The sequence below is a fragment of the Sinocyclocheilus rhinocerous genome, unplaced genomic scaffold, assembly GCF_001515625.1.
Source record: "Sinocyclocheilus rhinocerous isolate Xijiao unplaced genomic scaffold, SAMN03320098_v1.1 scaffold236, whole genome shotgun sequence".
Lineage (NCBI taxonomy): Eukaryota > Metazoa > Chordata > Actinopteri > Cypriniformes > Cyprinidae > Sinocyclocheilus > Sinocyclocheilus rhinocerous.
In genome coordinates, this window is record NW_015647064.1 from 619461 (window position 1) to 635033 (window position 15573).

General features: G+C 35.9%; 1 protein-coding gene across 1 annotated transcript in view; it reads left to right on the forward strand.

Annotated features, from left to right (window-relative positions):
• The window catches only part of LOC107708657 (cytosolic purine 5'-nucleotidase-like), a 29233-nt gene extending 13954 nt beyond the window's left edge, over positions 1-15279 (forward strand). The window contains exons 4-18 of the mRNA XM_016512951.1: positions 570-687; positions 839-934; positions 1042-1133; positions 5343-5400; positions 6062-6155; positions 6333-6386; positions 6488-6571; positions 7772-7813; positions 7905-8012; positions 8805-8871; positions 10005-10175; positions 10831-10882; positions 12141-12455; positions 12832-12889; positions 14190-15279. Coding sequence (XP_016368437.1) covers positions 570-687; positions 839-934; positions 1042-1133; positions 5343-5400; positions 6062-6155; positions 6333-6386; positions 6488-6571; positions 7772-7813; positions 7905-8012; positions 8805-8871; positions 10005-10175; positions 10831-10882; positions 12141-12455; positions 12832-12889; positions 14190-14426 — 1646 coding nt within the window. The 3' untranslated portion in view covers positions 14427-15279. The remainder of the gene's footprint in view (positions 1-569; positions 688-838; positions 935-1041; positions 1134-5342; positions 5401-6061; positions 6156-6332; positions 6387-6487; positions 6572-7771; positions 7814-7904; positions 8013-8804; positions 8872-10004; positions 10176-10830; positions 10883-12140; positions 12456-12831; positions 12890-14189) is intronic.
• The last annotated feature ends 294 nt before the right edge of the window (positions 15280-15573 follow it).

The following is a 15573-nucleotide window of genomic DNA, read 5'->3' on the forward strand; positions in this document are numbered from 1 at the left end:
GGCTCAATGTTGAGCTCTGCTCTGATTGGCTGTTTCACAGTGCGGCTCATTTCAGTAGCTCACACAGCAGGAAGGAAACACAGGGAAAATATATATTTCAATACTTTCTCTCGCAGTTATATTGTTGGGTAATTATACTGTATATAAAATGCGGACATCAGGGAGCCGCAATTAATATGCGGGGCATTGAAACTGCTTGCGAATGCACGATCGCGTTTTACTTTCACTTTCGAGATTTGCGATCGCACGGGCTGTGTAAACTACAGCGGCAGTATTTACCACACATTTTACAAGATCAGATGCTTGTCAGTGGTGCTCAGGATTACAGTTTTCCATTCTATGGCACCTTTAAACCTACGGAACTATTTAGTATAAAGGGGCCACAATGAAACTAAAACGACGGAACTAATTAGAACAATGTGGCCACAACTGAACTAAAATGGGGAACAAAATCTTAATTTTACAAGACTCTCAAATTTTACATGATCTAACAGATGGAATTTTATAATAGTCTGTTTATTTTAATTGTCCTGTTCAATATATCTTACTGAATATCTCTCTATCAATAGTATACAAGTCACCTGAATACGAATCGTTGGGCTTTGATCTGACTGTGGAGCGGCTGGTCTCCATTGGCTACCCGCAGGAACTGCTCGGATTTGTTTACGACCCCACTTTCCCTACAAGGTAATGAACTCTCATTGGCAGACCATATTTGAGACAGTTGTCAGTACCAAGACTATCATTTTATATTATGTTTATAGGATAAATAATACATTTAACCCTATATTTTATTTTTTTAAAAGAACGTATCCGTGTGTTTTTAATGTTTTTACAGAGGTCTGGTGTTTGACACCATGTATGGCAACCTCCTGAAGGTAGATGCTTATGGAAACATCCTGGTCTGTGTCCACGGATTTAACTTCCTGCGAGGGTGAGTAATCCCGGCCCCCATCAGGCCCTGCCTTTATGGTCTTGGTCACTGAACTCTGATGAAACCTATGGAGTATGTGCTCATAATGTTCCTGTGTTCCCTGCCAGCCCTGACACCCGAGAGCTCTATCCCAACAAGTTTATCCAGCGTGATGACACAGAACGCTTCTACATCCTCAACACACTCTTTAACCTTCCAGGTAGGCACTTAATCACTGTCCTACATAGCCCTGTCACTGGCTGCCGTTTAGAGACACATTAAAGGCTTCGAAAACGGTAAAACTCAACTGTTTAACTCTAGGAGTTTGGTGTCGCACATATTGCTAAGCATTCTTATCCTTTTCTCCGATGAACTGAAAATAACAGGAGTGTGTCCATCTCACAAATGTAGAATCCGTCTCTGCAGTCATCTCAACCATCTAATTCCAGCAACAGAATATAGACACTATTTTACCCCCAGATTTCTTTCTCTGGTGCTGTTTTGCGGTGTTAATAATATGTTGTTGTAACTTGCGTTACTGAGATTGTAACGAGTAATAATATTACCCAAATTTGATTAGTAATGCCTTATATTACTGCGTTACAGCAAAAAGTAATATACTACTGTAATATAATCACTGTCCTACATAGCCCTGTCACTGGCTGCCGTTTAGAGACACATTAAAGGCTTCGAAAACGGTAAAACTCAACTGTTTAACTCTAGGGGAGTTGGAAAATGAGCCCATTTTCAAAATTAGTGGAGTGTTCCTTTAACAGTGGCTTTTTTAACTTGTAGTACTTCCGGTATGTGTGTATGAGGAGCAGTGTTGGGCAAGTTACTTCCAAAATGTAATACATTATATATTACTAGTTACTGTCTTTTGAAAGTAATTAGTTACATTACAATATTACTGTCTCTGAATTGTAATGCGTTACACTACTTTTGAGTTACTTTTGAGTTACTTTCACCAAAATATCCACAGAAGTATAATAATAATAATAGGCCTAATAATAAGAAGAATGTAACAGGCCTACATTACTTGGAAATGCTAAATCCTCGTAATATTGCCAATTTTTGATGCTTTGTTTTGACAATATCTCTGGCTATCGTCGACACATGATACGACGCATCTCAGCACGGGGAAGTTATCACATCATTTTACATATAGACTATGATTTAATAAAAACATATTTTGTTATTTTTAGTTAAACTTAATTTTTGTTGCTTGTCTGCGCTCGTCCGCCGTCTTTTTCTCTTCTCCGACCCCGCAGCTCTCTCTCCGATAGCTTAGTGTTAGTGGCACCAGTCCAGGTGTTTCCAGGTTTTACTCGTGCTATTTCTCCATGTTGAGAGTTTGGTGTCGCACATATTGCTAAGCATTCTTATCCTTTTCTCCGATGAACTGAAAATAACAGGAGTGTGTCCATCTCACAAATGTAGAATCCGTCTCTGCAGTCATCTCAACCATCTGAATTTTTTTCTCTGGTGCTGTTTTGCGGTGTTAATAATATGTTGTTGTAACTTGCGTTACTGAGATTGTAACGAGTAATAATATTACCCAAATTTGATTAGTAATGCGTTATATTACTGCGTTACAGCAAAACGTAATATACTACTGTAATATTATTACTTTTGTAATGCGTTACTCCCAACACTGATGAGGAGTGTGTGTTTATTTGAAATTCCTGAGTCACTTCCTGAGAATATTTGTTTTAACTGACTAACTGCCATAATGTATATATTCATCAGAAACAGGTTCCAATTGTATTTGTGTGCAATTATTCTCTGGATTTTGTATTTTTTTGTATATTGTAGAACAGAGTGTGAGTAATGACGTGATTCATTCATGGTGATTCAGAGATTCATTTTGGTTTGATATTTAAGGTCATAACTGTAAAACATAAATTACATTAAAATCAGAAAATTATTTTTTCATTCATATTTTAAAACATATTTTAATAAACAATGCTAAGATCTAACTGAACTTGATCTGTAATCATTATGCATTATGAGAACATACAGAAAAAAGCAGCTTTGCCATTTTGTTTGGGAAAAAAGGCCATGTGTTTGGAATGACATTAGGTGAGTAGATATTACCAGAATTTAACATTTAAAGCAAATTATAACTTGAACTAATCAAATGACGTGAGAGTTTTAGACAAATACCTTCTTAACTGCAATGACTGCATTGTTTTCAAGAAAAAAATGTTGTTGCATTTTCAAATGCACTTTCATCAAATATGCTTGTGATTGCTGCCAGTTACAAACATGCACACTATTGTTCTGGGCCAGTAAGATTTTTTTTTTAATGTTTCTAAAAGAAGTCTCTTATGCTCAACAAGGCTGCATTTATTTAAACAAAAATACAGTAAAACAGTAATATTGTGAAATGCTATTACAATTTTAAAAAACTGTTCTCTGTTTGGATTTATTTTTAAATGTAATTTATTCCTGCGATGTAAATTGGAACAGCCATTACTCCAGTCTTCAGTGTCACATGATCCTTCAGAGATCATTATACTACGTTGATTTGCTGCTCAAGAAAAATTTCTTATTTTTATCAATGTTGAAAATAGATTTTGCTGATTAATGTTTTTGTAGAAACCGTAATCCTTTTTGTTTTGCTTTTTAGAATTCTGTGATGAATAGAAAGTTCAAAAGAACAGCATTTATTTGAAATGGAAATGTTTTTACTGTCATTGGTCTTTAAAAAATAAATAAATAAAAAATTCTTACTGACCCCAAACATTTGAACAGTGGTATATAATTTCAATTATATACAAAAATAAACAGGATCTGAGAACAACTTTCACAATCTCCTTCTTTCTATACAGGTGCATCTCAATAAATTAGAATGTCGTGGAAAAGTTCATTTATTTCAGTAATTCAACTCAAATTGTGAAACTTGTGTATTAAATAAATTCAATGCACACAGACTGAAGTAGTTTAAGTCTTTGGTTCTTTTAATTGTGATGATTTTGGCTCACATTTAACAAAAACCCACCAACTCACTATCTCAACAAATTAGAATACTCCATAAGACCAATAAAAAAAAACATTTTTAATGAATTGTTGGCCTTCTGGAAAGTATGTTAATTTACTGTACATGTACTCAATACTTGGAGGGGGTTCCTTTTGCTTTAATTACTGCCTCAACTCGGCATGGCATGGAGGTGATCAGTTTGTGGCACTACTGAGGTGGTATGGAAGCCCAGGTTTCTTTGACAGTGGCCTTCAGCTCATCTGCATTTTTTGGTCTCTTGTTCCTCATTTTCCTCTTGACAATACCCCATAGATTCTCTATGGGGTTCAGGTCTGGTGAGTTTGCTGGCCAGTCAAGCACACCAACACCATGGTCATTTAACCAACTTTTGGTGCTTTTGGCAGTGTGAGCAGGTGCCAAATCCTGCTGGAAAATGAAATCAGCATCTTCAAAAAGCTGGTCAGCAGAAGGAAGCATGAAGTGCTCCAAAATGTCTTGGTAAACGGGTGCAGTGACGTTGGTTTTCAAAAAACACAATGGACCAACACCAGCAGATGACATTGCACCCCAAATCATCACAGACTGTGGAAACTTAACACTGGACTTCAAGCAACTTGGGCTATGAGCTTCTCCACCCTTCCTCCAGACTCTAGGACCTTGGTTTCCAAATGAAATACAAAACTTGCTCTCATCTGAAAAGAGGACTTTGGACCACTGGGCAACAGTCCAGTTCTTCTTCTCCTTAGCCCAGGTAAGACGCCTCTGACGTTGTCTGTGGTTCAGGAGTGGCTTAACAAGAGGAATACGACAACTGTAGCCAAATTCCTTGACACGTCTGTGTGTGGTGGCTCTTGATGCCTTGACCCCAGCCTCAGTCCATTCCTTGTGAAGTTCACTCAAATTCTTGAATCGATTTTGCTTGACAATCCTCATAAGGCTGCAGTTCTCTCGGTTGGTTGTGCATCTTTTTCCTTCCACTCAACTTTCTGTTAACATGCTTGGATACAGCACTCTGTGAACAGCCAGCTTCTTTGACAATGAATGTTTGTGGCTTACCCTCCTTGTGAAGGGTGTCAATGATTGTCTTCTGGACAACTGTCAGATCAGCAGTCTTCCCCATGATTGTGTAGCCTAGTGAACCAAACTGAGAGACCATTTTGAAGGCTCAGGAAACCTTTGCAGATGTTTTGAGTTGATTAGCTGATTGGCATGTCACCATATTCTAATTAGTTGAGATAGTGAATTGGTGGGTTTTTGTTAAATGTGAACCAAAATCATCACAATTAAAAGAACCAAAGACTTAAACTACTTCAATCTGTGTGCATTGAATTTATTTAATACACGAGTTTCACAATTTGAGTTGAATTACTGAAATAAATGAACTTTTCCACAACATTCTAATTTATTGAGATGCACCTGTATATGTTTTTCTCTCTCTCTGCACAGAAACATACCTTTTAGCCTGCCTGGTTGACTTCTTCTCAAACTGTGACCGTTATTCAAGGTAGGAGTTCCAGTGACTATGATTCTATTAATCTGTTGTCTTGGACACTGCATACAGCCATACCACTGATTCAGTATCAGTAAATCTGTATCATTTACTGTGGGTGAGGCTATTTGAAGCTCTCTATATCAGTTCACCAGCAAACACGTTATGTCTTGATAAGAAAATCCTAATACAGCATAAAACATTTACAACTATGCTATAAAACAGGATGACACAAGCAGATTGTAGTCTGTGGTTGGATTCATGTTCGTGCATGCCATAATTTATCATCCATTTACTGTAACTGGCTAATGACTAATCAAAGTGCATGTAAAATAAAAAAGATTAAATTTATAACTTTTAAATGGCATGGAAATAATTCTACTCATGCTCTGAAAAGAAAAAAAAAAGAAAAAAACAACAACAGCCAGACCTTTTTAGTCTAGAAAATCTGTGATTTGTGTTTTGGTATGGATGCATGTCCTCTGAAACACCTGTTGGTCCTTTTAGGGGGAGAGAGCTTTCCTGTTTGGCTCGGACAACCTCAAACAAGGGAAGACTGTCCCATTTAAACATGTCTGACTGTCGATATTAAACATGTCTGACTGTCGATAAAATGTGTCAGAGCTGGAGCTCGGCCTCTTACTCTGCTGTCCCTTTGTTCTTTTTAAACCTTTAGCTGTGAAAAGGGCTTTAAGGATGGAGACCTCTTCATGTCCTTCAAGAGCATGTTCCAAGATGTCCGAGATGCTGTAGACTGGGTACATTTCAAGGTAAAAAGGTTATCTGTTTCTCCTTCTGTCAGAGTAATCTGTCAAATAGCAGGCAGCTATGATTAACTGTGAAATGGATGTAAATGGTACAGGTAGGTACTGGATTCCTGATTTAAGTCTTTTAGATTCGTTATCATAAGCTTGCTCTACTGTTAAAAGTTTTATTTATTTTCTCAGGGAACATTGAAAAAGAAAACAGTGGAAAACCTGGAGAAGTATGTTGTGAAAGATGTAAGTTTGTCTTTTAATTTCTGAAGTTACTGACTTGCCTTGTTGTGTTTGTGTTGTATTTCTGAGAATAACTGATTTTTCTTTTCTTTTCTTTTTTTTAGGCCAAGTTGCCATTGCTGCTGAGCCGCATGAATGAAGTCGCTAAAGTTTTCTTAGCCACCAACAGTGACTACAAATACACAGATGTGAGTTTACTGATGCAAATACATACATGAGATTTGTTTCAGAACTAGCTGCATATTGAGAACATGCTAACATGAGAGATTTGGATCGCTTTACACTGGCTGATTTGTGTAAGCGAACAGATCAGTACTCTAATAACATGCCACACACAAATGTTGGTTAAAATAATCAATTTTAAAGGGGTCATATGATGCTGCTAAAAAGAACATTATTTTGTGTATTTGGTGTAATGAAATGTGTTTATGCGACCTTAATCAGGGTAGACAGCATAGCTTTCAAAACTCTTTTGGTCTACTGAAAGTTTTTTCGGAAAGATTTCATTAGCTGAATAATCAGTCTGTTGGTAAATAATCCATTAAAGGGTTAGTTCACCCAAAAATGAAAATTCTGTCATTAATTACTCACCCTCATGTCATAACTAACTTTAAATGCATTGTACTTCTGTCCCTAAGCCTTGTTTTCATTCTTGTCAAATTTTAAATATGGTGCTACGCTCAACTACCTTTTTAATGAACATTTCTGACTTTTTACGTACAAATAGCAATTTACTAGAAAATGTACTACCATATATATTTCATAAATAAAAATGACAGTTGTTTGTTTGTTGGGAACAAAATAAAATAAGAAATACAATGTCCGCTTGCATTACAATTTTGAGCTTTTAGCAGTTTGATAAATCTTTTTTTTTTTTTTTACCCACAAATACCAATTTCTCAATATCTACCCAATACATTTTTACAGCTTTTTTTTTTTTTTTTCATTTATTTTTTTTTGTCAAGGAAAAACACTATACATTTTTACAGCTTTTTTTTTTAAATTTCAGTTATATTTTCTTGTCAACAAAACACACTTTTAAAATTCCCTCATATTTCCAGATTCCAAGACTTGAGAGCTAAAAAAAATACAAATTGTTGAAAAATTAAGAGTTCTTTCTTGGATGCAGATTAAAATAAGAAAAACAGTGTGTGTGTGTAAACTTACACCTTAAATAAATCTAAATACATTTGCTAAATAAATCTAAATCTTAGTAGGCAGCATAGTTAAGGCTATGATTTTCAAACAGCTTTGTGCCTTTAAAAATCCCTTTGTATGCAGCTCACTAGGTTTTAAATCAGAGCAATAGACAACTGCACATGCAACTGGTTTGTTTAAAACTTGAACACATACAAACCATCATCTTTTTGTTTTGATTTGTTTTACAGAAAATTATGACGTACTTGTTTGACTTCCCCCATGGCCCAAAGGTATAGACATTGTTTTTTCAGCCTGTCATTAAACCTTTAAAAAGAGTTTCCTGTCATATATTGTTGCTCATAGTAATGTTTTATGTTATAGCATGGCACTTCACACCGTCCATGGCAATCATACTTCGACCTCATCCTAGTAGATGCCCGAAAGCCTTTATTTTTTGGAGAGGGAACTGTTCTAAGACAGGTGGATACGGTGAGTACATCAAACGAAAAGCTCTACTATTACAAAAACAGAAGCAGACTCTCAAAGTCAGCAGGTGCAGTATTGCACATTCTGGAACATTTTATCCTGCTGAACACGATCACACAGAAGGTTAGTCAGCGCTGAGTATTGAGCGTTTATACTGAAGTCTGCTGAGCACAATAGAAAAAATCTCTTTCCTGTCATCCCTTTGCAGTGTAAAGCAGCTAAACAGTTCACTGAACCGTTGTGCCACTTCTAAGAAAGATATTTCGGTGCAAAAACCTGTCTGTAACCCCAACAAGATGCAAAATGCAAAATTGCTCTGAGTTCTTGTTTTGTGGGTGTATTTGAACCATTCCCTGATTTGCATAGTTAATTTAGTGAGTCGGACAGGCACGGTTTATTCTTTGTGAGTTGTTATTTATTTGTGCTGACAAAAATAGGCAACAGTAATGATGTTTATCAGTGTTTCTCAACCTTTTTGACTCCCAAGACCCCCATCTTTTAAGACAATATTCAAAGGCCACCAGAGATATTTTTGGTATTTCTACACAATAAATAATTTTAGAGCTTTGCATAACTAGAGAAACATTTTCATGACTTTTTATTATTATTATTTTAAATTGCACAACCTTTCATGTTTTAACTTATTTTAAAGCTTGTTTTTCCTATTTTAAGTCAACTTGTGGGCCCCTTGGAAGTGTGTTGAGTGGGCCCTGGACCCCTGGTTGAGAACCACTGAAGTACATGGAATGAATATTCAGACAGTCTGAATATTAATCAATATGTTCTCTATCACAGACTACAGGCCGGCTGAAAATAGGAACATACACTGGACCTTTACAACATGGCATTGTTTACTCTGGAGGTACTGGAAATTCTTGGATAAAGATGCAAATGACACACTTGTCAAGTCAAGTCAAGTCACCTTTATTTATATAGCGCTTTTAACAATACAGATTGTGTCAAAGCAACTGTACAGCATTAATTAGGAAAATAGTGTGTCAATAATGCAAAGTGACAATAGTAAACACTCATTTTTCAGTTAAAGGCAGTTCATCATTGTATATATATTTATATACTTGTATGGACAAACAAACACACACATACACACAGATGTATCTCCTCAAGGTCCATACACATAGATCACAAGGACATCTGGTTTACTACACTTTATCACATGATTTTTCACTGCATGTGTACAGTCACTTAGTCCAGTAATACTCACATTAGTTAGCATTAGTTAACATGAAAAATACTTCTGATGCACTGAATAATCTTAGTTAATGTTCATTTCAACATTTGCTAATGTATTATTAAAATCAAAAGTTCGCTTAATATTTTTTAATAAACCTGAGCTGACATGAACTAACAATAAAGAGCTGTATTTTTATTAACTAACTTTAACAAAGATTAAAGTTGCATTTTATTTGACAGTATGTGTACTTACCAAAGAAAGTACTGGGTAATATAAGGTAACTACATGGGTTAAGGTTAGGTTTAGATTCATGGCTAGTACCTAGTTATTCCCCATTTATTGTAATTACTATAACATAGTATGTACATGTAGAACATGGCTGTAAAATAAAGTGCTACCAATATTTATAATTACTGTAACAAATGAATTGTTCCTTGTTAGTTAATGTTAGTTAATGCATCTAAATAGAATGAATATTATAGTGTAAAGTGTTAACCTTAGTTCTGTTTCACTAAAATCAGCAATAGCATTGATATTCATAATAAATCAAGTCATACTGAGATTTTTTTTTACAAATAAAATTATTGTGATTTAAATTGCGCTATGATAAATATTAAAATTCTCATATTGCTGTTGCTTGGACATCAAGGCTGAAAAAAACAAAGGCATAAAATCACATTGGAAGAGCAAATATTGTAATAAAAGGAGTTCATTATGCAGCTTTTTCTATGCTGAGTATTGAGTATGCCTTATGTATGTGAAAATTAGTAATTTCTGACTAATGTGTTTTCATCTCTGCCCAGGTTCTTCTGACATTGTGTGTGACCTGCTTGGAGCAAAAGGGAAGGATATTGTGTACATTGGGGATCACATTTTTGGAGATATTCTTAAGTCCAAGAAGCGTCAGGGTTGGCGGACGTTCCTGGTGATTCCTGAATTGGCTCAGGAGCTGCATGTTTGGACAGACAAAAGCTGTAAGTGTTGCCATATATCAGTAAAATCAGCCATTGGCCTGTTTCACACTGCACGTAAGCAGCACATATTTATTTTAGGCGCCCATAATAACAGGTTACAGCATTGTTGCTGTAAGCACACTGGTGATGCATAACTGCAAGTAGGTGCTGAACTACTTGCAGTTGTTCATATGGTAAATATTCTATGTAATGTAAGCCTATTCATCAATGCAGTCTTTTGCAACATAGGATTTTATAGCAGTTTATGGTGTTCCATGTAGCTTTATTACCATTTGGATGTAAATGTAATCCCTTTTCACATTTAAATTATATTTTATTATCACCAGTTTTGTAATAATTATGAATGGCCAAATTCCAAAAACCATTTTATAAAATATGGCCATTACTACAGGAAATATTACTGTTGTAACCTATAACTTACTTTATATTCTGGATAGAGCTGCAGTTCTGTCACTGTGAAAGCACAATGTGTGCCTGCTGTCACAGTTACGCTTATGTGTGTAGTGTGAAAAAGACCTTCTTGTGAGAATCTCAGTAAAGAAAGGAATGCTCACACAGAGAAAGAGAAAGAGTGAGATGAGATGTCACACTTGAAAGGCTAAGAAAAAGAGATGTGAAACCCAATCATGACAGGGTTCTGCCCTCTCATTCACAGCTCTGTTCGAGGAACTGCAGGGCTTGGACATTTTCTTGGCAGAACTATACAAGTGAGTAAAGCTGCCTCTGTTCCTTCCTCAGCACAGGTGTGTGTGTGTGTGTGTGTGTGTGTGTGTGTACATACAGAATTTAGAAATGGACCCTGTTAGTTGTTGACAGGAAGTGGACTTGACTGAATTGCAATTATAAAAAAAGACACACAGCCAAAAACACAGATTTACCATTCACAAAATATCCATCATGTTGTTTTTAGATGACTTTATAAAAATAAATGTTGACTTCACAGTTTGAATATATTATATGACTATAATAAAGGTTCAGCAGTAAAATGTGGTTGAGTAGTTATCTCATAATATTTCAGTTTAATGATTCCTAGGATTGTCTGACTGTATAATTATCAATTCTGATGTTGTAATAATGCAAGACTAATCTGAAAATAGAACACATACAATGCAGTTTTAAAATAGCTAGCACAGAGCTGGATAACTAATGCATAATGTCCTGCATGATAAACAAATACAAAAATATATAAACAAGGCATTTCCATATCGACTGTTAGGTGTTGTATTGTGGTTTTGTTTGTTGATTATTCAAATTACACCAATTCATATTGGCGTTAATAGTGTTGACATAGAAAGGCATAATTCTGAGTCAGAGTAGCCTACGTGAATAGCTCTGAGTAGAACTTTTGAGTCATCTAGTAATTACAGCAATTATACACCATAACACACCATAATAGTATTCAGTAAATTAGAGGATTCTGGGAAATTAAGTGTCCTTCTGTCATAATGAACAACAAATGTTTTTAATAAAAAAATAGTATAAGCTTCTATAGGTGTTTTTTTTTTATACTGATTATTAATGTAATCTAATGTTTCTAGAAATAATCCATATGTTGTGTGTGTGGTGTGTGTGATAATGTATATGGGAAATTAGTGACAAGTTACATTTATTATTAAAATAACTTACACTTACAGCAGCTGTATTCATTTCATTCCATTTTCATGCTCCCTTTATTCGATTTTTGCATTGTGTTTTCTACCTCAGTTGAAATTCAAATCAAATGTAAGAATTACATTGGAATATAAAAGGGTTTCGCAGTTCAGTTGCTCAGTTCTGATTGGTGCACAAGCTCGCTGTACAGGGTACAGATTGAGAGTTTTCACCTGTTGATAAGCAAAGACTTTGACTCAGTGACCTCTCGATTTCTGACTCCAGCTGATGTCTGTCCCTTCCCCCTTTTCACTTCTTTTTCACTTTAAATCCATCGAATTGCTTTTCTCTCACTCACATTCTTTCTTTCTGTAGGCATTTGGACAGCAGCAGCAATGAGAGGCCAGATATCAGTGCCATCCAGAGAAGAGTGAAGGTAGACACACTAAATCACACACTCGCATTCCGAACATTTCAGTTATATCTGATTTTACTAGATGTGAAACGGCTGAACTTTTATCTTAGTTTTTTATTTTGTTTTATGAACAGCATATGTGACACGCCCTCAAGAAATGTGTTTCCAGTAAATAAGCTTGTAATGGTAGCTTATAAGTCTTGTAAATGTAATTCCATGGTAATCAACAGCCCACCACGTGTGTTGTCTATAGATAACATTAATAGGCTACTAGAGTGATGTTATACTGTGTATTAAATGTCACAGGGTTATTATTGTCAACTAAAACTAAAAATAAAACCAACACCTTAAAAAAGTAACACTGACATGTTGATTTGGTGATTTTCTCTGTCATCAGAAAGTGACTCATGACATGGACATGTGCTACGTCTCCTCTCCACCAATAAGCTGGTGTGTGGTGGGCGTTCTGGCGCACTATGGCTGCCGTCGCATCATCCAGGCGGATGCTGCACACTGGTGGTGGATGAGGAGATACCCCCTGACAATGTAAAGCGCTTTGAGTGCCTAGAAAAGTGCTATATTAATGTAATGAATTAATTATAATTATTAGTAAGTACATGTAACGTGTAACAAAGACACTTTAAAATAAAGTGTCATCAACCTGCTCTACTACCCCTTCAGCTACCTGTTCAGAGCCGCTCACGTGCTGGTGAGGACACACACCCACCCATAAACACAGGGCTGGATTGATACAAATACCAGTGGAAGTTCACAATAGCAGATACCCATTTAAAAATATTATAGAAACAATTCATGTGTTCAATATAAATGGAAAAACAATGTATGTAGCTTAAATGGGTTACACTTTATTTTAAGGTGTCCTAGTTACAGTGTAATTATACATTTAAGTACTGAGTAATATTAATTAACTACATGTATTTACTATATGGTCAGAGTTAGGATTAGGTTTTGGCTTAGGGTTACTTGCATGTAATTATGCATAATTTATTGTTATTATAATAGTAAAGTCGGCAGCCATATCACCCTGTAGCCCAAGACTGGTTGCCCACTGAAGCTAAGCAGGGCTGAGCCTGGTCAGTACCTGGATGGGAGACCTCCTGGGAGTGCTATATTAATGTAATGAATTAATTATAATTATTAGTAAGTACATGTAACGTGTAACAAAGACACTTTAAAATAAAGTGTTACCCCTAAATGTTATATTTCTCAGTTAATTGAACATGGCTAGATATGTTGATATTTTTAATACAATGATTTAATACAAAACATGGCTAGATATATTGATATTTTTCAGTTTATATTCACCAGACCGACTGTGTTTATGTTAATATCTTTTGGCATTTTGACCATGAATCGTGCATGTGAGGTTTTTTTTTGTAAGAAATGAATTCCTTTATTCAGCGAGGATGCATCAAACAGTGACAGCAAAGACTTGTACATTATTACAATCATTTTCTGTTCTTTTGAACATTCTGTTATTAAAAAAAAAAAAAAAAAAAAATTAAGCAGCACAACTGTTTTCAACATTGATAGTAATAAGGAATGTTTCTATTAGAATAATTTATGAAGGATCTTGTGACACTGAAAATTTGACTGCATCACAGGAATAAATTACATTTTTAATATATATTTACATAGAAAACGGTTATTTGAAATTGTTATAATATTGTACAATATTACTGATTTTACTGTATTTTGATCACATAAATGCAGCCCTGGTGAGACTTCTTTGAAAAACAAAAACAAAAAAATCTCACCGAACCCAAGCACTAGGCATAATTGCAAGTGCCTAATCGAGTACTCGGTACTAACAAAAGACTAGTATTGTTACATGTTTCTGAAATGAGTACCAGAATACTGCCTATAGGATACACACCCATACACACCCACATTTGTCCTGTTCACTTGGTTCTCTCTTCTGTGCCAAGCACCCTATTTAACATACCTGTTTACATATTTGTTTCTGTCTCCTCTTCTCTCTGTCCCAGATGCCCCATGAGTCCACAGTGGAGCACACTCACGTAGACACAGATACCGAGTCTCCTCTGGCCACACGCAACCGCCACTGTGTGGACTGCAAGGACATCAACTGTAAAAGAAACCAGCTCACACGCTCCATCAGCGAAATCAAACCGCCCCACCTGTTCGCTCAGCCGCCGCAGGAAATCACACACTGCCACGACGAAGATGACGACGAAGAGGAGGAGGAAGAGGAGGAAGAGTAGATGTTTTTGACCTATCCTAGGGTAAAGATCTGTAGGGTGATGATGATAGAGTGATGAGGTGGATGGATGAAGTAGACTATAATTGCCAAACCAAGCTCAAAAACTTACCAGACTTCAGTTCACCCAAACTGACAGTTTCCTCCATTAAAGATAACTAATGCGTAAGTTATGCAAAAAACAAAAAAAATTGTTTTATCAGTCACTATAAAAGCACATAATGTCATGTGATAAACATCCAATGGAAACACAGTGGAAGGAATACATATTTTACTGTGAACTGATGGTAAAACTTATGAGTTTACATGCATCATACAGACAGCATGCTGGCAAAGACTCAGAAAATCCAAGCCTGTTAGGACAAGTGTTAAAGTTGGTTATTGGATCCATACAGATACACGTTATAGTCATATTTTACTATTGTTTAATAGTTTTTAACAGTTTAGACATAACTTTTTAAGTAGCCAGTCCATTCAGTCAGATTAGATTATTAAAACCTCGTGTGTTTTAAACCTTGTGTTTTAAAGCTGTGTATGTTGGCAAGGTGTTTGTGTTGAAGTCCTGCGTGTGTTGAGAATCTGAATGAAGCACAGAAAACCGAAGCACGGTTCATTGTGACGTGTGTATGGAAGTGTAGCCAACACAAGAATCCAGTTACTTGGCAACAGCATGCAGCTGCTTTTTTTAAAGGTTTGTTGTTAACCTCTTGGTTTTCATCTTTTTTAATGCAGACATTTTGGTTAGCGCTAATGCTACAGAGTAGCAAACAGATGCCTCGTGTATTAGGGTGCAAAATGAGAGACATCATATCAGTACCTGCTCTAATTTCGGCAACAATGTCACATTGAACAATGACATACTGTATTTTTATTAGCCAGTCCATTCAGTCAGATTAGCTTGGTTACTACCTCCTGCAAAGACTGTTCCTTTAAAAAAACCTCTTGTGTTTTAAAGCTGTGTATGTTGGCAAGGTGTTTGTGTTGAAGTCCTGCGTGTGTTGAGAATCTGAATGAAGCACAGAAAACCGAAGCACGGTTCATTGTGACGTGTGTATGGAAGTGTAGCCAACACAAGAATCCAGTTACTTGGCAACAGCATGCAGCTGCTTTTTTTAAAGGTTTGTTGTTAACCTCTTGGTTTTCATCTTTTT